Source organism: Naegleria fowleri (assembly GCF_008403515.1).
Source record: "Naegleria fowleri strain ATCC 30894 chromosome Unknown tig19, whole genome shotgun sequence".
Taxonomy (NCBI): domain Eukaryota; phylum Heterolobosea; class Eutetramitea; order Acrasida; family Naegleriidae; genus Naegleria; species Naegleria fowleri.
Window position 1 is genome coordinate 150,053 of NW_025407951.1, and position 23,843 is coordinate 173,895.

Genomic DNA, 23,843 nt, shown 5'->3' on the forward strand with positions numbered 1-23,843 from the left:
CTCTTCCTTCGATTTTGCTGCTGCAAGAATTTGAAAAAATGCAAAAACGTCCAACACCACCACTCGTGAGTAGCGCCCGTAACATTCAGGGAAGTGTTGCCTCCTCATTGTCGGACCACCACTTTGACCACTCTGGTGGCAGTCTTCACTTAGAGGATGAATATGCATCTTCGGCTTCCTCCTCCTTGTTTGGATTTGGAACCAATCAAAATAACCACAATAACATTCATTTTCCGTTCTCTTCTTCTCCCTATTCAACCTCTCCCAACATGTTTCTTCAACAAAATTCCATCTTAAAGACTCATCATCACTCCAATTTTTATTTGTGCACGTTTGATGCGAGATTATTATCGAGTCCGGAAGGCTTGAATTTCATCTTGTCTGCAATTACGTCAGAGAAGCAAAAACTATCCGAAAGGGATGAAAAGGGTAAAATTGTTCTGGTAGTTCCATCGAATCTTGGTCTAAACGAGAATCAACACTTGTTGAAAATTGTTGGAAAATTAGCCAAGCAATCCGAACATGATTTTATTTCATCAGCATCAACGGATAGAAGAAATTCGAGTGATAGTGATGAGTCATCAGGAAATGCATCACATTCAAATCGTTTATCGTCTCCGGCCACACCTCCAACACAGAATGACCAACTTTCAACTATTGTGGATGAGTATCTCGATGAATTATTACGTCCTCTTCAACAACTCTACAAACAATACAATTCACTCGACACCCATACCTTCTCAGAGTATAGAGCAAAATTAAGAAACCTATTTATTGGTGTTAGCTTATTGGCAGATGCAGCTCCGAAAGTTATTGCGAAAATAGTTGGATGTTACAGCGAAATGGTTTGCAATTTCTTGTTGGAGTATTTGCAATTTGAAGGAGAACGTAATTCTCTTACTGTTGCATTGATAGATAGTAAGAAATACCTCGTGACAGCGATTGAAGAAGTTACCCATAGTGACAAGGTTAACTTTACCATTTATGAGCAAAGAAAGAAAGACCAATATTTAAGAGCTCATTATGATTCACCTCTGGTTGATACTGATTTAATTGAAGAATTGAATGGACATGTTGCCGATGTTTTGATTGCACCAGGAAATATTGGATGTGACAATAAGGGTGATATTGTGCTGTTTGACATTAGCCCAAATTCTGACATGTCAGTGGCTATTTTTGCCACCAAGCTCGACATTGGCAGTGTTGATTTTTGGACAAAGGATGGTGGTATTTTCACCTGCTCCGAGATGAAAACTACAAATGCAAAATTCGTTTTTGAGTTATCTTATCATGAGGCACTAGAAATAGCTACTTCTGACAATTTCAAAGTATTGCAACCCAGAAGTCTCAAAATCTTGCAGGAATCGGATATTCAAATTAGAATACGATCCGTAAAACTTTTCAATCGATTCTCAAAAGGCTATCTTGACAAGGAATACATAACAGTCATTAAGAGCGAATCTTCCAATGACGATACCGACAATGAACAACATGACCATGTCACTAGCTTGACCTATGAAGAAAAAGTGCCACATGTAAAGTGCATTTGTATCCGACGAGATATTCTGATGCTTTCAATTGATACGTTGGACATGTGGCAAAAAGTTGGTTTCTTGGCTGATGTTTTTGGAAAATTCAAAAAGTATAACATTTCGGTGGATTTTGTTACAACCTCAGAGGCCAACATTACCATCACTTTGGATGCAACCAATAAGCTTGATAATGAAGTTCTTAACAAGTTAGTGAACGATTTGAGATCCATGAATTGTAGAGTTGAAATAATTGGGCCTTGTTCTGCCTTATCTCTCATAGGAAAGAATATTAGATCATTCTTACCTCGCCTCTCATCAGGGTTAACCTATTTCTCTGGACAAAAGATTCATTCTGTGGCACTTGCTGCATCCGATGTGAATTTGACCTTTTTACTTGACCAAAATAATTCCAATGAACAATTATTGAAGGAATTACATGACTGGGTCTTTATTAAGCAATCCATAGATTCACATTACATTGGACCTACATGGTCTGAACTCTTTGAAACACAAACACAGAAAGTGAATGATGTGAGTGGAAAGCATGTCTGGTGGCGTCGCAAGAGACAGCAATTACTTGATCTCATTGAGAAGGAAGATCAAGCCATCTATGTCTACGATGTTGAACAATTCTTAGCAAATGCACAAAAACTCATTAACATTTCCATTAGGAATAATGGTCCAGTTGATCAAATTTTCTTTGCTCTCAAATCGAATCCACATCCAGAAATACTCAAAATTTTTGAGAGTGTTGGTTTTGGTTTGGAATGTGTTTCGATCGATGAGGTTCGAATGGTTTGCTCCTTATTCCCAAATATAGATCGAGCAAATAGAATTCTCTTCACACCTAATTTTGCTCCCAAGAAGGAATATCGTGAAGCCCTGAGTCTTGGTGTCATGCTCACGATTGACTCATTGTATCCTCTCATGAACTGGGGAGAGTTATTGCGAGGTAAATCTGTCCTGTTGAGAATTGATCCAGGAGCAGGCAAGGGACATCATGCCAAAGTTAAGACAAGTGGTGTTCAGTCCAAGTTTGGAATTCATATTAGCGATATCCCTCAAGCAGTCAAGTTATGTGCTCAATACAATATTACAGTGATAGGTCTTCATGCTCATGTTGGAAGCGGAATTTTGGATGAAGCAGAAGCATGGAAGAAGACAGCTGTCACATTAGCTCAACTTATTGCTGAACATCCAAAACTCATGAACGATGTGAAAATGATTGACTGTGGAGGAGGTTTAGGAGTTCCATATGTTCCATACAAACAAACAGAGCTTGATTTATCGGAAGTAGCAAAAGCAATGATCGACTTTAAAAAGAATCACAATCCTACCAATGTCAAATTATGTATGGAACCAGGTCGTTTCCTGACTGCGAATGCTGGAGTTTTGCTGGCAAGAGTGACACAAATCAAGAATAAGATGAACAAGTTATTTGTTGGAATAGAGACTGGTATGAATTCCTTAATTCGACCAACGCTGTATGATGCTCATCATGAAATTGTGAACCTCTCAAAAATTAGCGATCCCAACAGTGATGACCCAGCTGAAAGTACCATGATTGCTGATATTGTTGGACCCATTTGTGAGAGTGGTGATGTCTTTGGAACAGATCGAGCCATTTCTAGTGAAACACGTGAGGGTGACGTTTTGTGCATTTGTACGGCTGGAAGTTATGGTTACAGTATGTCCTCTCATTACAACAATCGAGTTCCTGCCAAGGAGATTTTTATTTTGCCTCAAAATACCAAGAATCAATAGAGCAAGTTTAGCAAGATCTTTGTCGTATATTTTGTGACTAGTTGTGATAAAAGAATTGAATTCTCCAAATTTATTCATTACTCACAGTTTGCTCCGCAGATTCTGTAGTAGACGCCTGAGTGGCCTTCTTCTTCTTCTTTTTAGGTTTCTTTAAATCCATTGCATTATCCATGAATTGTTTCTTTTCCTTTTGTTTCTCTCTTCTCTTTCTCTTCTTTTCCATAATTGCTGCATTCCTCAAAATGCTCTGTTTAATGGGTTGCGGGAATTTAATCTTCTTTGATTCTTGTTTTTTCTTAATGAGTTCAATATGATGTTCAAAGGTTTGCTTTGGAATGGAGGCAATTGGTAACGTGACCAAAATAATGCCATTCTTCAAAAATTGTGCATTTGCCTTCTCCTTATTCACTTTAATGAGACCTGGATACTTTCGTTGAATCCACAACTTTTTAGTATATCCCAATGTATCGACTGTGAATTCTCCATCTTCGACATCAATTCTCACAAACATTTCTGGTATTTTGTGCAAAATTATAACAATCTTTAAAAACTTTCTCACAATATTCACTCGGAATGAAACTGGAACTTTTTGATATTTCTGTGAATTTTCAGATGAAATGATTAAATCGTCGTCCTTCTCTGGAACTTTTTCTTCCGTGATTGGGATTTTCTTTGATTTGGCCAAAGAGGATGATGCATTCATTTCCGAAACCATTTCAAATTGTGCTTCAATTTCCTTGAGAAAATCCTCTTCTGGAAAGTCCATCGTGTTCATGCCATCATCATCATCATCACCTTCTCCCATCACATGAGGTTCCTTCTGTGCTGATGCTGCTGGTGTTTTTGCTGATGTTTTTTCTATTGTTGTTTTCATTTCAGATTCATCTACTTCAGAGGTTGTTGATGCCAATTCTTCTTCTTCTTCGGAACTTGTTTTTCTCTTCTTTTTGTTCATTACTTTTCGCGAGGATTGTTCAGACATTTTTTTGAAGTTGTTGTTCATTTTCAATTAATTAATTAAAAAATTTTGTTGTTGAATCTATTAACAATTCAACATTTTTCACCACTCACAGAATTCATAATGACACAGTTTGATTGAACAGCAACATGAAAGATCAAGGCTCTCCCCATGTGGACCTACTACTTACTCTGCCATTACAACTGTTCTAATAATAATTGGCCAAATCTCACCAAACTCCTGTTCTGTCAAATCACAGGTTACTTACAAATTATTATTCATTAATATACCTAAAGGATGTAAAGTACTCAGAACGCTACTCATGGAGCGAATGATGAATTTTGAGCCAAAATCCAAATTCTACAATTCATTACATCCTGGAGCTTTGAAACATTTGTAATGCAAGTGTTCGGAGCGGATGAAGTTGTAAAGAGATGCAACAAAGTCTAGAGCATATATCGAAATGAGCGAATTTAAAGACATTTAAATCAGGAAACTTGTAACCGAAACCATTGCACATGATGCATGGGGCTCATGAATTTAGAAAATTATCATTTTTGGAAATTAAGGTAGGAACACTGTAAAGATCTTTCAGATCCTTAAGAGTGTTAACTACAAGGTTAAACATACCTCGTGGACACATGATCTCAATTCTTTCCGATGACCATTTTATTAACACGTGTTCCTCAAGGACATGTTCCAAATTTGGAATTTGGGAATTCCCAACCCAACCATGAGAAAGAAGATCCACAAAGCCATCCAAGGGGTCAAGCTGTGTCAACCAAAGAAGAGATTTAACACACTTCTTGATTTTCATGGAGAATCAAAAAAAAATCTTTCCCAGTGAAATGTTGCAAGCTCAACAACCACTACCATCACCATCACTTCATGGTGATGAGAGCCAGCAATACAAGGATCTTCTTCAAAGTCAGAGTAAAAAGTATCGTGAAATTAACGACCAACTGTCGAGTGTGTTGAGTCAATATGAAGATCTTCGTCCTCCTAATATTGTAGTGATTGGAGAACAAAGTGCTGGAAAGAGCTCTGTCTTGGAATATTTGAGTGGTATTCGATTTGTCACTGGTAAGTCTTTTCACAGAAAATTGTTGTTGCTGACCCTGTGAAAAAACTGATGAATATTGATTGTTGAATTCATCTTGGACTGACTGTCCTTAAATCTCACGTCTATCTTCAACAACACTCTTTCCCCAAACGTATTGAAAATCCACATCTCCCGGAAGGGGCTGCTCAACTCGAAAAAGCCATTGATGATTTGACAAAACTCCATCTTCAGTTTGAAGGAAACAATAGTTGTATTTCGAATCAACTCATTGAGGTCGAAGTGACTTCTCCACATGTGCCAGATCTCACATTGATCGATCTTCATGGTTTTATTGCAACCTCAGGTGTTGACAATCCAACCTTAAAAGATGACATTCGACAATTAGTCAAACAAAATCTCACCGATCGAGATTGTATCCTGATTGTGGGTGAAGCAGGTCGAGATTTACAAACCATTGTGGGATTTGAGGAAGCAAGAGAGAAGGATCCTTCTCAGAAAAGAACATTGTGTGCCTTCCAAAGGGATCTAAAGGAAGAAGGGTAAGTGGTCATGACTTGATCTTCTTGTTATTCTTGATCAAATTCACATCACTACCACATGAACCACATACACACATCACCGTAGGCCTTAATAGAGAAACTCACATCCATTCATCTCAAAGAGAAGCTTTTAGAGGAGCTGAAACGTGTGAATCAGACATTGCTGATCATTCCTTCCTTTCTCTCTCTCAGTTCTCAACCATCATGGAAGAAATGAATCGTACCTTGAGACAAAGCAAGTGAACTTCAATTGGAAGAAGGAAGATGTTATCTGACACTCACCATCAAAATTCTTGAAAAACAGAAGGGATATCCAGGATTGCCTGATTGTCCATTGCCCACTTGTCTTTTAGAATTGTTAAAGTTAAAACTCCCAACCATGAAAAAGAGTGTCCAAGCAATCCATGAAGAAATGTTGGAAAAATGGAAAAACCTAATCTTGAATTCGATCATTCCAAAATGTGTGAACAAAGTGGTGGAGAAGGATTCAACAACTGAATTATTGAGACATCATGTGTCGACTTTGTTGGAGGAAGTCGGTGAGGAATCGAACAAGTTCATTGAGGACTATTTCAAAACGGAGTTGAATAGAACGAGTACGTTGAATACAGCTTACTACAGTGATCTTGTGACCTCTATGACTTAATACTTGAGTGCTCTTGAGGAACTGGACATGGGCAAGACTCAGAGACAAACTGTTGAACAAACAAAGAAACGTTTGGCAGGAAAAGACCAAGCATTGTCGGTCACTTCTCTGAAAAGCAAAAGAAAAAACAAGACATCGAGCATGCTATTAAGATTCTTAATAATAATTTCATCTAATTCAAGTATGAGGTGAAATAAATATTTTCAATTGTGTGTGAAATGATGTCACTACAACAATAGATGTTCTGTCAGGCTTAACTTCGTTTTTTTGAGAACAATGTCAAAGGAATTTTGTCTCAATCCGACGTGGATGTTATGGTTTTGCTTTATCGAGAAGTTCTGACTTAATTTCTTCAATCAGACAGTTATTGTTTAGAGTGGTAAGCTGATACCTGCAATAAAATACTTGTGTGTTGTTGTTGTCATTCCTTCCTCCAAACTTGAAATTAATATAATTTGAATAATCATAAATAATGACCCGATCCAATTTTTTTGGCATCAGTACGTGGTGTGGAGTAGGGGCGGGAGTAAACACATATTCATCTTCACCTGCATCGCTAAAATATTTGTCATAAAGATCATTATTGAGATGATTCTGAAGCAAAGTTGCTTTGTGGAAATACTGTAAGGACAAATATGTTCCATGAAACTTGTCCGGATTATTGACATCTGTTCTTATAACTTCATAAATTCTGGCCAAAAATTTGGTTGGTCCGTTCTGTAAGGAAATTTCTATTTGTACATGATCACCAGTATTAAATGTTTCACCATTTAGAACAAATTTTCGATAAATATAAAATGTAGAGTTATTGGCTCTCTGAATAAGTGGTGGATCCGGAAATTCTAGCGCTTCGGTGTTGCTTATTTGCTTCAAGAGTTGCACAGAATCCTCGCTAACGTCTTCTTCTTCTGCATATTTCATGCATTCTCGTTCTTCTTCAATAATTTTAGAAACATCCAAATTGTGGTCATTAACTTTGTGTAAAATGTTGAGAGAGATGGACTTATTGCCATGAATTAATTTTTCAATCCCTGAAGTTTTTGTCTTCTTTTCTTTTGGTTCAAATATTGTCTTTCGTCTGTTTTGTTGATCCAGTTTCTGTCTCAAATGTAAGTTTTGAGCTCTCATATTTGAAACATCTTGCCTTAATGTTTTTATCCTCTGATTGATTGAACCATTCCAAAATTCAAAAAGAAATGATTGATACTTTGACATTATGTACAATTGTTTTTCCAAGTTATTCTCATGTATTGATTCTTCCATGAGCCTCGCATAGGTTTCCTTTGCCTCTTGGAAGCATGTCTTCATGGTATTCACCATTTCTATCTGGGACTCTAACTTTAAACATCCAAAATTGTTAATAGAATACTCTACTTTAAGAGCTGTGAATGTTCCCTGCCTTTCCTGAACTCTGAAACAATTAATATAGAAATTTTGGAAATCGCTCTTTTGTTGGTTGTTCCTTCCAGAAAAGAAAGAAGAGCAAATGATACCAAACGAATATGCGGCTTGCATTTGCATTTCATATTGCATTTGTAAATCCTTCATGGAAGGAAAAGGTGGTATTCGAGGGCTGAAAATTTGGAATGCAACACCAAAATGAAATACATTTGTTATGGCATATTTTCAAAAAATAAATACATACTGTGAGTGATACCATCCACAAAATGTTAAATCTCTGTAAGTAAAAATTGAAGATCAATTAGTTACAGAGTACCTGAGATGCAGGGAGACACTTACTTGGTTTGAAAAAACTCCTGAGCCTTAATGATTTCGTGAGGGCTACCTGTGACTCCATCAATAGCAATATTCTCTACCTCTCTGTATGATATTCAATAATTCATGTAAGAACAAACTGTATATTCATACTAACCTTGCTAGGGCCTTAAAACAACTGACATAAACAGTGTTTGTTTTTGCATCGTGAAATCCTCCCAATAATCCAATAATCTTTTTTTGTTTGTTATTTCCAAACAATTTCTTTCTGTTAAGAACATACCTCATTGTGATGATCCGAGTAGGCATGGTCAATTATTCCACAAATTACCGATTGTTCAATGATGACACTGTAACCACTGTACAAGTAAAATAACGAAATGTACCACATCGGAACAGAATGTTGATATTGTTGTGTGTTCAAGAAGAAGAATTGAAAACCTACCCTTTTTCTTCTTTCATATAACAAATGGTTCTGTCAGAGGAAAAATCTCCCTTTTTCACAATATATACGCTATTATCATCACTCTTTTCTTCTACAGAGATTGTTCTGATTGTTCTCGGAGGTTCTGTATTCGTGGTGTTCGTGTTGGTTTTTACCACGGTAGGATTGTTATTGTTACCATTCCTATTCTCTGGTATGGTAATGATCGGCTTTCTTTGAGCTGAATAATCTTCTTCTATGATATTGTCATCATCCTCTCGCTTTTCTTTTCTCCGATGGTGGATTGTTGCTCATACTAATCTTGATTAGAAAAAGGCTGATGATCGTGTTTTGGAATAATAAATTACTTTTAATTGGTGAGAGAGTGCGGTGAGTGGAACAAATAATCTCGGGAAGGTATTACTCGACAATGATGGCCGTGATTATTATTGAACGAGAAGGATTCTGAATTAGCTTAGAGGTGTTGAATGGACACCTGTATCTTCGGAAGATTTCGATTTGCAATATTTTTTTTTTTCGAATGGCTGGAAGAACGACCTTTTTGGCCAATTTTCTTTTTAATGCGAACCACGATCATCAAATGCCCATGCATGCAACACGACAGAAAATGGGCACTCATGGTCATGGAAATGGTCACTGCTTGAAAAAAGCACGACTCTTTGAGAAGGTTTCAAAATCTTCAATTTCAACTGTGTAATCATTCTCAATTCTCTCTTTCAGGTTGTGAACACAAGAGCTTGTGTTTGTTTGACAAGATGATCGGTCGTCATTACTACTCAATATGGAATTCGTTTGCTTTTTCTTGGTAAATGTCGTTGGTAATTGAGAAGATGAAAATTTGCTACTTTTGACTTGTGAAGGTTTTGCAGACATGCCAATTTTCTCCATATTTTGGATGGAAGAGCTCTTTTGGGCTGAAAGAGGTCGTATGGATGTGGTGGTACATTCTTGAGCTGATATGGATATATTCTTTCTATGATTCATCTTTTCGTCTAATCTATTCGTATTATTTTGCTGATGATCACGACACTGTTGCTGAACAACTTCTCGTACAGACTTTCGAATGTGTTGTATAACTTTCTCTTCATCAATGATAGGAAAGATATCATCATCCTTCATTGAAACATCCTCATTGTTTTCGACCAACTGCACAGTTTTCTTCTTTGGCGTGGATTGTATCAAAGAAAACTTGTTAAATCTACTACTACTTTTTGGAGAGGCCACACACGAAGAAGTATCTAATTGTTTTCGCATTTTCAAAATGTCAGTTTCCATTGTTTCCACAATTTGATTCGTCTCCTTAGAAAAGGTCGTTAAAGAATTAAGGTATTGCTGCTGTTTTTTGGATTCTTCTTGCAAATAATTTTCAAGAATTGAGGCATCTTTCTGCCCCAATACCGACAGCGTGCTGTGTGTGGTCTTGCCCATCACTTGTTCAACTGCTTGTTGTGTGCTGTGATGCCGTATCAGTGTCTGGAGAGTGGAGAGTTGTTTGGTCCAATTCTCAACCATGAGAGGAAGATTAAGTTTTGGCTTTCCATTATAACTATTTACAAATTTCTCAAAATGTACAGACTCTTTGTAAATTTCATACAAATATTGAATGATGAAATGACAATTTCTTCAACCAATCATTTGAAATTCACTCAATTACGTACGGTTTTGTTTTGTAAGATCCTCTTTGAAAATTTTCACTCTTCCATCTCTTCCATTGGAAATATCACTAACGATGTCTCTCATATCTACAGAATCTTCATGATGCAATTCAAGCTTTTTAAACAAAGTGGAAATATTATAAAGTTGATTAGATCGATCTGTTGCACTGGCATCATTAAACAAACTCTGATCTATTTTGCTATTGAAAGCTCGTTCAGAAATTTCCAATTCAGCTTCTTGCTTATTCATGCTTTTGTATTCATTGGTTAATGTTTGTGCCAATTCTTGCCATCGCTCTTGTTTTTCAGCTGTATGTTTTGCATATTGAACTAATTTTCGTGTTTGATTTCTAATGTGAAGCTATAGCGACCATGAACCCAATATTTACAAAGTAATAAAGCCCGTTATTGGTACATATTGGTGGTAACAATTCGAATAGTTAAATTGAGAACAATGACCATTCAAAAACATACCATAATTACGTTTTTTGCTGCCTTTGTTTCTTGTAATTGTGTCATATTCTCAAAATTAGCAAAGAATGTTTTTGAGATTGCCTTTTCCAAGTAGCCAGGATATTCTCGTTCGAAACATGTTCTCAAGACATGAGTCGATACTTGAAGGAGTAATGTGTAAAGACTTTTCATGATGATGATTGCCATGACGTATTCGCAAATTCAAACACACGAGTTCACAACATCCAGCGAACGAAAGTAAATAAAATCCCAAAATGCATCAATATTTCACAACACTATTTCACACAACTAGAAACACCTACTTTTCTCCATAAGCCGATTGCAACAATGTTGGCTGTAAATTGAGCACATAAATTTGACCTCTATCTTTCATTTCCTTAAGCCATTGCAAAGCGACCGATCGGAAAGCAGTCCGTTGCTTCTTATCCGACACAGGAAACAATTGTTGAAAATCTTTCTCTGTTCGTTTCATATCCAATTTGCTAAATAGAAAATACATGATAATTTCCATGCCTTTGATGTTGGTGTTTTTGAACATGTCCTTGTGGAAAGCAAGATTATACTTTTCTTCATAGGCATTCGGATCGAATCCAAGCAAGAGTAAATTTGAAAATAAAACCGATTCAGGTCCAATGCCATCATGAGAATATTGTTGCACGAGTTGAAGAGATGCGTCCCTTTGTGAGGTTTCCGAAGTCATTTTGACGAATTATTATTAAAAGCCAGATAATTTTTTGTGATGAACCAACGGCGAGTTTTGGCGCCAACTTGCAAATTGAACGGTAGTAAAGTCCAATACGGACTTTGTCTCATGATCGATAGCCTTCCCATCAATGATCAAGTTAGTAGAACCACAAAATGCACGCTAGAAACATGATGAGAGATTATTGATGCAAGAAGTTTTTCTGTTCAATAATCTTTCATCCCATTACATATTTGTTTGACCCTGCTTCGGGAGGAACATACCTTCGTGCAAGTTGTTTTCAACAACAACAAAAAAAAATTGTGTGACCTTGCAGCACATCACCACACAAAAAATTCCACGACGAACTTTTCATCACGCAGCTCGGAACCGTTGAGACAATCATCTTAAATAATTATAATAACATTCTAACCGCACCAATTACCACCACTCTCCTTTATTGTTGTAAATATCCATATTATTTATTATTTCCATCATCATGAGTAAGAGAAAAAGAGTACCAAGTGTTCATCAAGAAGAAAGCGATGGAGATGAGTTCCTTCGAAAAGAAGATCTTGGAATCCCGTCAACACCTCCATCTCAAATGGTCGATTCCGATAATGAGGAAGAAGACATCTCTGCAACCCAACAGAAATCAAAGAAAACAAAAAAGAGAAAGGAATCTTCCGACTCGTTAGATGATGAAGAGGACGGAAAAGATCTTGAAGCTGGTATTATTGAAGTTTTAAAGCTGAAAAACTTTATGTGTCACCCATCATTAAAAGTTGAATTCCACGACAGAACCACAATCATTCATGGCGAAAATGGAAGCGGAAAGTCAGCAATTCTTACAGCCATCCAGGTATGTTTGGGCGCAAAGGCTAAAAACACGAACAGAGGTAAATCCATTAAAGATTTAGTTATGACAGGAAAAGAGCAAGCAGAGATTTCAATCCAGCTTCGGAATCAAGGAAAAGATGCATACAAGAAGCATTTGTATGGGAAATCTATTACCATTGTAAAAACAATCTCCAAGTCAGGATCATCATCGCTCAAAATTCAGAATACAAGAGGAAAGACTGTTGAGAAAACAAATGACGAGCTTCGTCAAATTTTACACTGCTTCAACATTCAAATTGACAACCCAACTACTTGTATGACTCAGGATATCAGTAGAGAATTCCTGGCTGGATCATCTGAGGCCAAGAAGTTCGAGTTTTTCTTAAAAGCCACCCAGTTACAACAAATGATGGACTACTTTAAGCAGTCACAAGAAAGCATGAGCAAAACTGAGCTTTTATTGGAAGAAAAAGGCAAATCACTTGAAGAAAGCAAGGAAGAACTCGACAGAAGAAAAGAATTGTATGAAAATGCACAACATATTGACACTCTCATCAACGAAATCGAGCGTTTGAAGGCTGAAAAGATGTGGGCAGCATATTATGACGCTAAAAAAAAATATGACACTCAATACAAAGTACTGGAAGAAAAGAAAAGAGAACTTCAACAATTAATTTCGCAACGTGACTCTTCTACGAACGAAAAGCTAAATGAGTTAAACAGAAAAAAAGCTGAATTAGAAGAGGAGAATAATCAAATCACAATTTCCTTAACCGAAATTGAAAGAAGAGTCAATGATTTGGCTAACAAAAAAAAAGATATTGAACATAAGGCTCAAACCATTTATAAGAACAGAGCAACTTTGAAGAGCGAGCAAACAAAATGCAACCAAGAGATTAATATTTTAGAAAAAATTAAAGCTGAAACACTCTCGAAGAACAAGATTGACAAAGAGTCGATAATTAAGGGAAAACAAGAAGAGGTTGAGAAACTATCTGCTGATCTGGAAAGCTACAAACAACAAAAAGCCTCCATTGATGAATCCTTAAAATCAGATAAGAGCGCAAAAAGAGAATCTCACCAATGAATACAATGAAGTGAAAAACGAAAAGAATTCATTGCAACTCGAAATTAGACAAGCTGAAACAGAAATGCAGAATATACAACGCAGTCGGACAGACAAATTTGCAGTTTTGGGCGGAGATGCAATGAAAAGATTTCTTAGTGATGTTCAATCCAACATTAAGAAGTTTAGTAAGCCTCCAATAGGACCTGTTGGACTTCTATTGAAAGTGAAGGATGAATATATTCAATGGGCTCCATGTGTTCAACATGCTCTCAACAAATACTTGTTCGTGTTTATTGTCGATAACTTCAAGGACGGGGAAGAACTACAAAAGCTAAAGAATAAGCATAACTTACGTGCTACTCACATTATTCAGAAATATAGTAACGAGATTTATGACGTAAGTCATAACAGCCCTATGGATCAGCTGACTATTTTCAAAGTTTTAGATATCGACATTCACTCGATAAAACATTCTCCAATCAAGTATGACGACCTTCAAGCTCTTAAGGCTACCATAATTAATACTGTAATTGATCAAGCTCGTGTAGAGGCATCAGTACTCATCGAAAAGAGAGAGGACGCTGATCAATACATGTTTGGAAACCAGCCTCCAATGTTTGTGAACGATTGTTTCACCATTACAGGAACAAAATTGATTGTAAGAGGAAAATCTAAAATTACAGACACTGCCAACGTTACAAGAAGTAGTTTATGGACCAAAAATGTAGAAGACCAAATTAATGAAATAGATAATAATATTAAGGAGTTGACCAAGAACCTTCCAAGATTTACAGAGAAAGAGCGTCAAATTCAAAACGAAATTAATAGAATAAATGAGTCTATTAAGAAGAAGACTAATCAAAGTCACGAACTAACAAAGAAAATAGAGAGGGCTGAGAAATCTATTGAAGACAAGAAGAAAGACATCCAAGAAGAGCTTAACGATACTGACGATGCAGATCAGAAAGTGATTCAAGAGCTTAACCAAAAAATTGAAAAACACAAGGAAAGGGTAGAGCATTTGAATGAAAAGATTCAAGAAGACGACCAAAAAATTGCAGAGTTAAAAGCAGAAAGTGAAGAAATTACCAAAAAAATAGCTATCACAAGAAAGGAAGTTCAAGACGCAACCAGAAAACATGATGAAAAGAATGAAGAAATTCTTGCTGTTCTCGAAGAAATCCGTACCGTTCAAGCAAACTCAAGAGGATTTGAAAATAGAATTGCTCAGGAACAAAGAGCAGTTGCAGAAGAACAAAGAATTGTCACCAACTTGGAACAACAAATGAACAATTCAAAAGAGGTTGCATTGAATCACTCAAATCAAGAGGAAATTCAACCTTCTGGAACTATGAATGAAATAACTGCCAAAATTTCTCAAAAGAAAAGGCAACTAGAACTTGAACGTGAAAAACTCGGTGAAATGAACATTGCTGAAATCAAAAACAGATATTTGCAATATTACAGAGAGTATGAACAGAAACGGGAAGCATTTGAATGTTCAAAAAAAGCCTGCGAGGTCGTGAAACAGGGCCTGACCGAAAGATACAAAAATTGGAGAAAGCTAAAAGCAGGCAATATCAATACTGTCTCGACCCTTTTCGATGTTTACATGAGTCAAAAGGACACTCAGGTAAAATTCGTGTAGATGACCAGAGCGGCACCCTCAAATTCGATATTCACATGGCAACACATGGAACCAAGGTGCAAGTGTCTGACACCAAGTCTCTATCAGGAGGTGAAAAGTCATACACAACGGTGAGCTTTTTATTAGCAATTTGGGAATTGGTTGATACTCCGTTTAGAGCTGTCGATGAATTTGACGTTTTTATGGACAGCATGTATAGAAAGACAGCAATGGATTTAATTTTAGAGACAGCCAAAGAGAAGCATCATTCTAAGCAACTGATTTTAATTACACCTCAAGATGTGTCGATTGTAAAGAAGGATCCTGAATTTTTGAAGATTATCAAGTTACAACCACCCAAGAGAGATGAAAATCAGAGAACCATGGATGAGTTTATGCATCAGCATGAACAATAAGAAGAAAGAATGATAATATTTGTGTAAATTTCCTGTCCTCAGAAGATCAGAATTAGAATCATACTTTAATTGAAGTTTCAATTAAACACACAATATTGTCACGCTCAATCAAAAACACCAATCCCAAAAACGAAATTGCAGTTCCAACAACAAAAAAATGATGAAATCAAAGCCATTGTTGGCCATTGTTTCTGGAGGTTCTCGCGGCATCGGAGAGGCCATTGTCAAACAATTATCAGAGAGTGGCATTCATTGTGCCACATTGAGTCGATCCAAAAACGTTGATATTCTTCATCCCAATCAAACACATTTTCAATGTGATGTTTCCAATGCTGCCCAAGTTTCCGAAACGATTAAAACTATCACACAACACTATCACAAAACTCATGCCATGAATATTCTGATCAATGCAGCCGGAGTCTCTCACGATGGCTTACTCGTTCGATTTCCACAAGATGAGCTCGAGAAAATCATTGCCATCAATTTACAAGGAACAATGAATGTTTGCAAAAGTTCACTCCGATACTTTATGTTGAGTCATTCAAGTGCAGAATCACCATCATGCATCATTAATATTTCGAGTATTATTGGAGGATCTCCTAACATGACAAATGTTGGACAATCCATCTATGCTGCTTCCAAGGCAGGTGTTATCGCCTTTTCACAACATTTAGCTCGGGAATTATTAGGAAAACATATTCGTGTGAATTGTGTGAGTCCTGGATTCATTGAAACAGAAATGACTCGCAATTTACAACAGCAACAACAACAACTATTACAAAAACAGGAGCAAAACACATGTGTGTCGAATCTTGAAGCTATGAGTGTCAGACAAAAATTGGAAAAAGTCCAAATAGGAAAACCTCATCATGTGGCGAATCTTGTGCAATTTCTGATTTCTCCTCAGGCAGAGTATATTAACGGACAGAATATCATTGTTGATGGTGGATTATCTATTTTATAATTGACAACGTTTCATTTAGCTAAAAATGTTTGCGTGTGAGGAAAGTTTCACACACACTCAATGCCTTAATTGGAACCTCAAGTGGAATTCACAAATAACCATGACACTTGTCTAGAGAAAATATTCGTGAATACACATTATGGCTCACAATATATTTTTGAACACACAAAATCTGTTCATAGTTTTGATCTCAATCACTGCCTATTCGAATGCACGAACAGGACTTGTCATTCTTAATCAGCTTTTGGGAAGAGGAAGTCAGTCGTTAGGGCAAGTTTACAATTATCCAAAAGGGTCTTTTTCAAATTTTCATCATTCACAACCCATACATTTGTCACATAACCTCTCTTTTGCAATTGTTGAAGATACTCGACTTGAGCAAGACTCGTGTCAAAACCCAATACCGCTGCACCAATAAAGGAAGGTATTATGGTCGTGTTAGCTTGATACCATAAATAGTCAATCATGGATGTCAAGTATTTGAGAGAATTGTAGGTAATCTTGTCCTTCAGGTTACTTGAAGAACCTTCTGAAATTTCTTGTAAAATCGATGGAAAGTCTCCAGAATAAACTCTTCGAAGACCTGGTCCATTCTTTTTCACTTTTGGAACACTATGTTTCATCCAATCAGCAAAAAGACCTCTCTTGAAAAGTAAATTGGTCACAATCTTTGGATTTCTCTTACGAACTACATAGAGCAAAGCAGGGTTGAAAGAAGCCACAGTTGTTTGAGTATACAATTGTGGATATTTGTGATACAGCTCATCAAGCTTTTCTGCCATCAAAGCCAATCGTGTGTATTGTTTGACCTCAATCATAATGATTTGTTTGGGGTCCAAACTGAACACAAATTGAATGTATTCCTCAAGAGTTGGAATTCTTTCCTCTCCACTATCATCATCAATATATCTGTAATAATTCTTGATTTCGTCGAGAGTGAGATTACCAATTCCAATATCTGTTTTTCCTTCCATAGGGCCAATACCATACGCTACTCTAGCCATAGACAAGGTGTCGTGGAATACAACGATGTGGCCATCCTTTGTCAATTGACAATCTAACTCAACTCCATCACTACCATGTTCAATTGAGTAACGGACAGCATTCAGAGAATTCTCTGGAATGTTTTGAGTTTTAATATGGCGACATCCTCTATGACCAATGAGAATGTCGTTGAAGAATTCGGCAGAGGGAGATTTCTCAGCTCGGAAGAAGTAGAAGAGAATCAATCCCAATACAACAACGAATACAGTTGTATACAATGAAAATAACAGTAGGAAGAATAACATGAAAGGAATTGATGAGAATGATGAAGAAAGTGTGAAGAGAGAGGTGGTGATTATAATAAGACACAACCAGTCAAATGAAAGACCTTTGTCTTTGAGAGATCAGAAGAGAACAACGCAGAGATGATGGCGAGAGAGTGAGACCAACAATGGATGGTGAATTCACACACTCAACCGTCGTGAGAGGAAGAGAGAGGTGTTTTTTTGTTCTTGTTTTGTTCGTCGGTACGGACTAAAAAAGTACCCGATCCAGATGACGATGAAGACGATGATGTCCTAAAGACACACAAGGAGCAAATGGATTGAAGAGGTGTTCTTGTTTCATTCAATAATGGGTAATGGAAAATTCCTTGTAGATTTTAAATTGCAGAATGTGATCCTCTTTCTAAATGTGTGTGATTTGGGGTGGTGACCAAGCGGAGGTTATCTCTGTTGAAAAGAGGGTTGTATCAAGAGTTTTAATATATTACTAGCAGTAAGAATGATTTAATATATGAATATTACTGTGGAGAAGTACGATTGGGAAATTGTGTAGGAAATAGAGTATTTTTAAATTATTGAAGTTGTTGATTTTGCATCACAAGGGAAATTTCCTTTTGAGCATCAAAGAATTTATCCACACATGAATCGACACATTTCTTCTCATAGTCATCGAGGTCCTTTCCATAGGCAGTGAGACATTTCTTGTTGCAGACAGTAAGCATGCTGTTAAGATGAATTCATGGCCACGAGTGATGAGTATTAATAACATCGATGCCATCCATATGAAAATGTAAAGATGTCCAAATCGTTCCGAAATTAATAATGAAAATAATTTCATGAAATAAAAACCACCAATAATAACAATAATCAACTCATTTCCACAATAAAACAACAATTAAATTGTACATACTTGAAGTAGAGTGTTCGGAAAGCCTCCAATTCAACCATTGAAACTCCTTGCCCAAGACCAGCTGGATTGTTCATTTTTTATTTTGTTGTGTGTGACGCATTTTGATTGGCTGAATTAGGCTCTGGAGAAACGAGTCTGACAGACAAACTTGTGAATCTTATGATTTGTTGTTGTTCAGTTTATTATTGGTGAATCTAAGCTGATTCCAAATGCATCTCTTAATAGTCACAATTTGTGGCTCTAAAGGTAGATATAAAACCGCATCTTGAGGTATTAAATTTGCACAATGGTTCCTGTGTTAACTCCACAATCTCCAACACAGCCTCCTTGTGTTCCAACTGATGTAATAACAAAATCAATTCTGACCTTATTTCCGGTTACAGGGCCTTTGTAAGTGGCTGCTCTTCCGTCATCCCAAGTTACTTTGACATCCAAATAATTGTTGATAAAGGTTCCAGAGTAGTATTTTGTAATGGAACTACCTTCGTTTTTGTTACTTCCTGATACATTTCCATACTCTGTTGAAAATTAGTATTCGAACCATGCATGTTCCAAATACTTACGATCTACTTGAAATTTCATTTCCCAACCTTTCACTACGGAATTCTAGTGTTGTTAACATAGGTAATGAGTAGTGATCGATATGGAATATATATGAGGTACGCCTTACTTACTGTTGGTACGCCTTTCCATCTTGTCCACTGCATAATGTTCAAGGATAATGTTTTGATTGCATTAAAAAATTTTCACACAACCGAAACTTACTGTGGTTACACCGTCATTTCCACCTCCAACTTTATAGTTTTTGGTGTTAGGGTCTTCAAATGTCTCAAATAATGTTCCAGTGTTAACTCCACAATCTCCAACACAGCCTCCTTGTGTTCCAACTGATGTAATAACAAAATCAATTCTGACCTTATTTCCGGTAACTGTGCCTTTGTAAGTGGCAGCTCTTCCGTCATCCCAAGTTACTTTGGCATCCAAGTAATTGTTGATAAAGGTTCCAGAGTAGTGTTTTGTGATAGCTCCTGCGTTATCGTTCTTATTACTTCCCGATATGTTTCCATATTCTGGCGAAATATATCCAAATTGAGCGTTTCACAATAAACATTACATTAAAACATACGATCGACTTTGAATTTCATTTCCCATCCATCTACATTGGTGTTCTAATGGAATTTCAATATATTTTTTGTGATCCTCAATAATTATGTGATGGAATGCTTATACTTACACACTGCCCATCAAGTAGTAAGTAAGGTAAGATTTTGATGAAAATGAAAGAAAGTACATACTGCTCTTCCACCCCATCTGGTCCAAGTGGTGATACCATCCTTTCCTCCACCGATACGAAGAATGCGTGTTAGTGGAAGTGAAATTGGTTGAATCTGTGGCTGTTGATAGACTTGTTGAGGATAATATGGTTGTTGATAACCTTGATTTGGAATTATGGTTGAAGGGGGTTGCACGACATGAGGATAAGAAGGCACGGTTGGAACTGAGGACTGTGGTGGATACATCACACTTCCTGTGTATGATGGTATATTGTTTCTTCTGAAAACATCTCCATTTGGTAAAGGCAACACATTCATGTCATTGGTTTCAACTCTCATGATGACATCTGTTCCATTGTTTCCATGAAATACCAAGTACACAACATAGGTATATCTCGATGGATCTCTAACAACAAATCCCTCGCACTTTCTGCCATCTGATTGATTTTGCAAGACAAAGTATCCACCTCCATGCATTAAACAAGACCAAAACTTGCCAGAATTCTCCACAAAATTTGCTCCAATGAGGGATGGAACGTCAGTGATAACACTAGCACAAGGGTTCATGATTGGAGTTGTTGGCATGGTCATTCTTGTAAAGATATCGCTTGGTCCTATAAGTTGGGAGCCATCCATCGATGGAGTGAGTTTCCAGTGAGTGATACCGTCAAATCTGTTGTTGTTTTTGGAATTATTGAGATCCCGAAAAAGTATCAATAATTGGTAATTATTGTCCATTAAATTGATATCATTTCATTCCATTCAGCCGTCATTCATTGCAAAGGTTTTCATCGGCAATTGGATTGTATCAGAGAAGAAATTATTATAATATTGAATTACATACGTGATGAACACAGTCCAACTCAATCCACCATTCAAGGGTACAGCAATACCAGTTGCAACTCTTCCAGTGCCATCTTGGATCCATTTGAAGGTATTTCCGCATGGTGTGCTCGTCCAAATTCTTCCCGATCTCTCAATAAACGAGCCATCAAGTCTTGGTGCAATATTTCCCATGATGGTGATACGAATGCAGTTGGTGATTTTTACAGTTTTTTTAAAACTTGTAACCTCGAGATGAAACTGATTGAGATGTTTCATCAAGCCGAGGTGACGATGTTCACAAAGGTTTTCAGAGAGCTCTGAAATCTTGCTGCTTTTTGGAATTTGCAGAAAATTTTGTTTCAGCACACACCTTTATGTCCAAAGCCAAATCAAATCCTGAATACTGAATTTTCATCCAACGCAAAAAAATTGACAAATTCTCTAGTTCGAGAGAATGACCCGACCATCATCAAAGAAGAATCAACCTTGTCCTTCATCCAAGATTCGGAAACACACAACGAATGACGACAAGACTCCTCACATCATCGTTCGATTACCATTGCCTCCTCCTCTTCAACAAACGATATCGTTGGCTTCTTCCGACACGATCACCTCTTCGGATCACCATCATGGAATGACCATCAAGAAAAAACACAAGAAACGAAAGCCCATCCATTGTTCGACGAGTCATTCACCCTCATCACTATTGCCACACCATCACAGCCTACCACCACCACCACCACCACCACCACTACAGACTCCACCACCATCACACTTCGACGAGTCTTCCACTCAATCCGATGATGTGAGCTTGGACTTTACTCCAAAAACTTCTCCACATGCAATATTGGCAATTCAAAATCTCGATGGCACAACCGATGCATCATGGTCGGAGACTCCAAGCATTCAAGATGATCATCGCGTCGATGTCACCATGCAACAATCGATGCCACCTTCCAATGAGGTTGATGACCTTCTCGATTATGACTGGAAAAATCCTCATGCATCATCAGCAGTGGTGATGACCAACTTGAATAATGCTAACAACAGCAGCAATAGTGACAACAGCCTTTGCAGTGAGACACCAATTTTAGATGAAATGTTGAAACTTGCCCAAGAGATGCAGCAAGAACGGGAGGAACGAGAGAAACAGAGAGAGCTCACACGACAAGCGCTTGTAAAGATGGGCCTCGATCCTTCCATTCCCATCGAAGAACATATTGAGATTATTTCAAATCGATCAAACTTGATGAATTCTCAATCTTGTCATTCCCATGGAGGATTATTAGACCGTGACACAGTGGATAAAGGATTCCTTTTGACACATTATCACAGTGAATGCAAAAAAGTGGACTGGGAAGTTCACCACTCGCCGAAAGACATAATTGGAGATGATAATGTTCGTTTTGAGACAACCATTATTTGTGTTGCCTCTGATAATCTTTCATTCAAGAATAAGGTTCCCTTTGAGATTTATTCGGGTACGTATGAATTAAGAGTTAAGAAAGATATTGAAATTGATCCCTTTTGCATCTTGCAAGTGAAATCTGAGAGCCAGAGATGGCGTACCTCTCTCAACAGCCGAATGGAACAAGATGAAAAAGTCTATGTGGGATATCAAGATGTTACTTTTCAGAGTAGTCAAAATGAAAGTTGTTCCTTACACTTGTCACTCTTCCATGACCACAAGAATGGAAAAAAAGAGGAAATACGATGCCTCTCTTGCTGTGTCAAAATTAGTAATTTGAGAGAATTTGCGACCTCATCGATGAATTATGAAAAATTTCCATGCAGCTCCCAAACAATCTCTGTTTTCAGAACTGTTAAGATTTAATATTTTCAATTTTAGCAAGTTGAACATTCAAAGAGAATTGAAAGATGAAACCATTTCATGGAATGATATTCAAAAGCAATTGCAACAAGGACAGCACTCCTTAGAGAGGTACAATTGCATAGAGTCCAACGTTCTGTATTATTCATTACCACATCCATGTACATTTCAATCACTAGATCGTGATATGGATTTGGAAGATGTAAGGACCAGCTTTGAGCAACTTGGTGTGGATGTGTATGGAAATGGCTACACTCACAATTGGTCCCATGAGAACTTTGAGATATCATGTCCTGAAGAAGTGATACCCATGTATCAAACGGTTGCAGCAAAATATTCGAGACAGGCTTGGTTCTTGTATGCAAAGCTCCTGAATATGCAGTGCCAAATGTCTTCTCTCAATGATCGACAACGTGAATATTTGGCATTGTTTTATGTGATGCTTAATATTTCTACATTTGTGAATCCTCAAGTGACTACTATTCTCAGTCCATTTGATCTACCTGAAGAGATGAGTACTACGAAGGATCACCAATATTCAGCAAAGCTAAGAAATAAGGTTAACCAAAGGATGGGTGATTATTTCCCTCAGTGTATCAGTTTGAGTGCTGACAATCAATTTTTTGAACAAGTCTTCCAAATGTTAAGTCCAGACTCGATCCAAACCATCATGCGAGCGCTCCTCACAAAGTTTGGATACAATCTTGGACCAGAAGAAAAAGAAGTAAGCAGCGACTCGAAAGAAATTTCCATCTCGACACTCATTCGTCTCTTTCCACCACTCATGATCAACTTTATACGGAGTGGTGTGATGAATAGTCGTCCTTTGGCCATTCGATCCTTCTTTGGAAAATTCTTTACCATTCTACTATGTAAGGTGACGCATCATTTCAGTGAGGATTTACAACAGAGGATTTGTTGTATTGATGTGAACCAAGAAAATGACGCTGATTCAGAAATGATTGATCAAATCGCAGCGCAAGCTTTGAATTATCTATCTAGCATCCTGACCATTCAAAAAGAAAACATTTCCTATGAAGAAATCCATTTTATTAGAAGCTCTCTCACTTTACTGCATCAAGTGTTGCATTTTGGTAGAATGTTGACATTGAAAAAGTTCCAACTCACAATTCATGCCTTCCTTCGCTTGAAAGACCTTGCAGTACGAATACCATCAGCTGGAGATTCAATGGACATGATGGTATTCGAATTGACTCCTCTAAAGGTTGTGTTAGGCATTCATTTTGACTTGAAACAACACGAAAAGCAGTGTTCTATTTCTTCTTCCATGGCGGATGATGAGTAGTTGACTCATGTTTGATGCACGTCTGTATTGATCTTGAGC

General features: G+C 37.2%; 11 protein-coding genes across 11 annotated transcripts; 6 read left to right on the forward strand and 5 right to left on the reverse strand.

The window, feature by feature from the left end:
• Positions 1-38: 38 nt before the first annotated feature.
• On the forward strand, positions 39-3,296 carry FDP41_013429 (uncharacterized protein; the record flags this gene model as incomplete). Its single annotated transcript, XM_044704058.1, has 1 exon — positions 39-3,296. One exon carries the CDS (start codon positions 39-41, stop codon positions 3,294-3,296), a length of 3,258 nt encoding a protein of 1,085 aa, XP_044564928.1.
• Positions 3,297-3,366: 70 nt separating this feature from the next.
• FDP41_013430 (uncharacterized protein) lies at positions 3,367-4,278 on the reverse strand (the record flags this gene model as incomplete). The annotated part of the gene is made up of 1 exon (XM_044704060.1): positions 3,367-4,278. The coding sequence occupies one exon, from the start codon at positions 4,276-4,278 to the stop codon at positions 3,367-3,369; it is 912 nt and encodes a 303-aa protein (XP_044564929.1).
• An 824-nt stretch (positions 4,279-5,102) lies between these two features.
• FDP41_013431 (uncharacterized protein) lies at positions 5,103-5,948 on the forward strand (the record flags this gene model as incomplete). Its single annotated transcript, XM_044704061.1, has 3 exons — positions 5,103-5,337; positions 5,496-5,856; positions 5,942-5,948. The coding sequence occupies 3 exons, from the start codon at positions 5,103-5,105 to the stop codon at positions 5,946-5,948; spliced, it is 603 nt and encodes a 200-aa protein (XP_044564930.1).
• Positions 5,949-6,814: 866 nt separating this feature from the next.
• On the reverse strand, positions 6,815-11,492 carry FDP41_013432 (uncharacterized protein; the record flags this gene model as incomplete). The annotated part of the gene is made up of 10 exons (XM_044704062.1): positions 6,815-8,075; positions 8,148-8,180; positions 8,243-8,323; positions 8,376-8,452; positions 8,502-8,577; positions 8,664-8,928; positions 9,320-10,240; positions 10,322-10,679; positions 10,793-10,955; positions 11,095-11,492. 10 exons carry the CDS (start codon positions 11,490-11,492, stop codon positions 6,815-6,817), a joined length of 3,633 nt encoding a protein of 1,210 aa, XP_044564931.1.
• A 481-nt stretch (positions 11,493-11,973) lies between these two features.
• On the forward strand, positions 11,974-13,401 carry FDP41_013433 (uncharacterized protein; the record flags this gene model as incomplete). Its single annotated transcript, XM_044704063.1, has 1 exon — positions 11,974-13,401. The coding sequence occupies one exon, from the start codon at positions 11,974-11,976 to the stop codon at positions 13,399-13,401; it is 1,428 nt and encodes a 475-aa protein (XP_044564932.1).
• Positions 13,402-13,465: 64 nt separating this feature from the next.
• Positions 13,466-15,426, forward strand: FDP41_013434 (uncharacterized protein; the record flags this gene model as incomplete). Its single annotated transcript, XM_044704064.1, has 2 exons — positions 13,466-15,016; positions 15,088-15,426. 2 exons carry the CDS (start codon positions 13,466-13,468, stop codon positions 15,424-15,426), a joined length of 1,890 nt encoding a protein of 629 aa, XP_044564933.1.
• A 157-nt stretch (positions 15,427-15,583) lies between these two features.
• On the forward strand, positions 15,584-16,390 carry FDP41_013435 (uncharacterized protein; the record flags this gene model as incomplete). Its single annotated transcript, XM_044704065.1, has 1 exon — positions 15,584-16,390. One exon carries the CDS (start codon positions 15,584-15,586, stop codon positions 16,388-16,390), a length of 807 nt encoding a protein of 268 aa, XP_044564934.1.
• Positions 16,391-16,623: 233 nt separating this feature from the next.
• FDP41_013436 (uncharacterized protein) lies at positions 16,624-17,679 on the reverse strand (the record flags this gene model as incomplete). Its single annotated transcript, XM_044704066.1, has 1 exon — positions 16,624-17,679. The coding sequence occupies one exon, from the start codon at positions 17,677-17,679 to the stop codon at positions 16,624-16,626; it is 1,056 nt and encodes a 351-aa protein (XP_044564935.1).
• Positions 17,680-18,230: 551 nt separating this feature from the next.
• On the reverse strand, positions 18,231-18,642 carry FDP41_013437 (uncharacterized protein; the record flags this gene model as incomplete). The annotated part of the gene is made up of 2 exons (XM_044704067.1): positions 18,231-18,381; positions 18,569-18,642. The coding sequence occupies 2 exons, from the start codon at positions 18,640-18,642 to the stop codon at positions 18,231-18,233; spliced, it is 225 nt and encodes a 74-aa protein (XP_044564936.1).
• A 199-nt stretch (positions 18,643-18,841) lies between these two features.
• On the reverse strand, positions 18,842-20,859 carry FDP41_013438 (uncharacterized protein; the record flags this gene model as incomplete). The annotated part of the gene is made up of 7 exons (XM_044704068.1): positions 18,842-19,086; positions 19,132-19,174; positions 19,243-19,269; positions 19,334-19,638; positions 19,695-19,737; positions 19,864-20,515; positions 20,687-20,859. 7 exons carry the CDS (start codon positions 20,857-20,859, stop codon positions 18,842-18,844), a joined length of 1,488 nt encoding a protein of 495 aa, XP_044564937.1.
• Positions 20,860-21,121: 262 nt separating this feature from the next.
• FDP41_013439 (uncharacterized protein) lies at positions 21,122-23,804 on the forward strand (the record flags this gene model as incomplete). The annotated part of the gene is made up of 2 exons (XM_044704069.1): positions 21,122-22,406; positions 22,462-23,804. The coding sequence occupies 2 exons, from the start codon at positions 21,122-21,124 to the stop codon at positions 23,802-23,804; spliced, it is 2,628 nt and encodes an 875-aa protein (XP_044564938.1).
• Between the last annotated feature and the right edge of the window lie 39 nt (positions 23,805-23,843).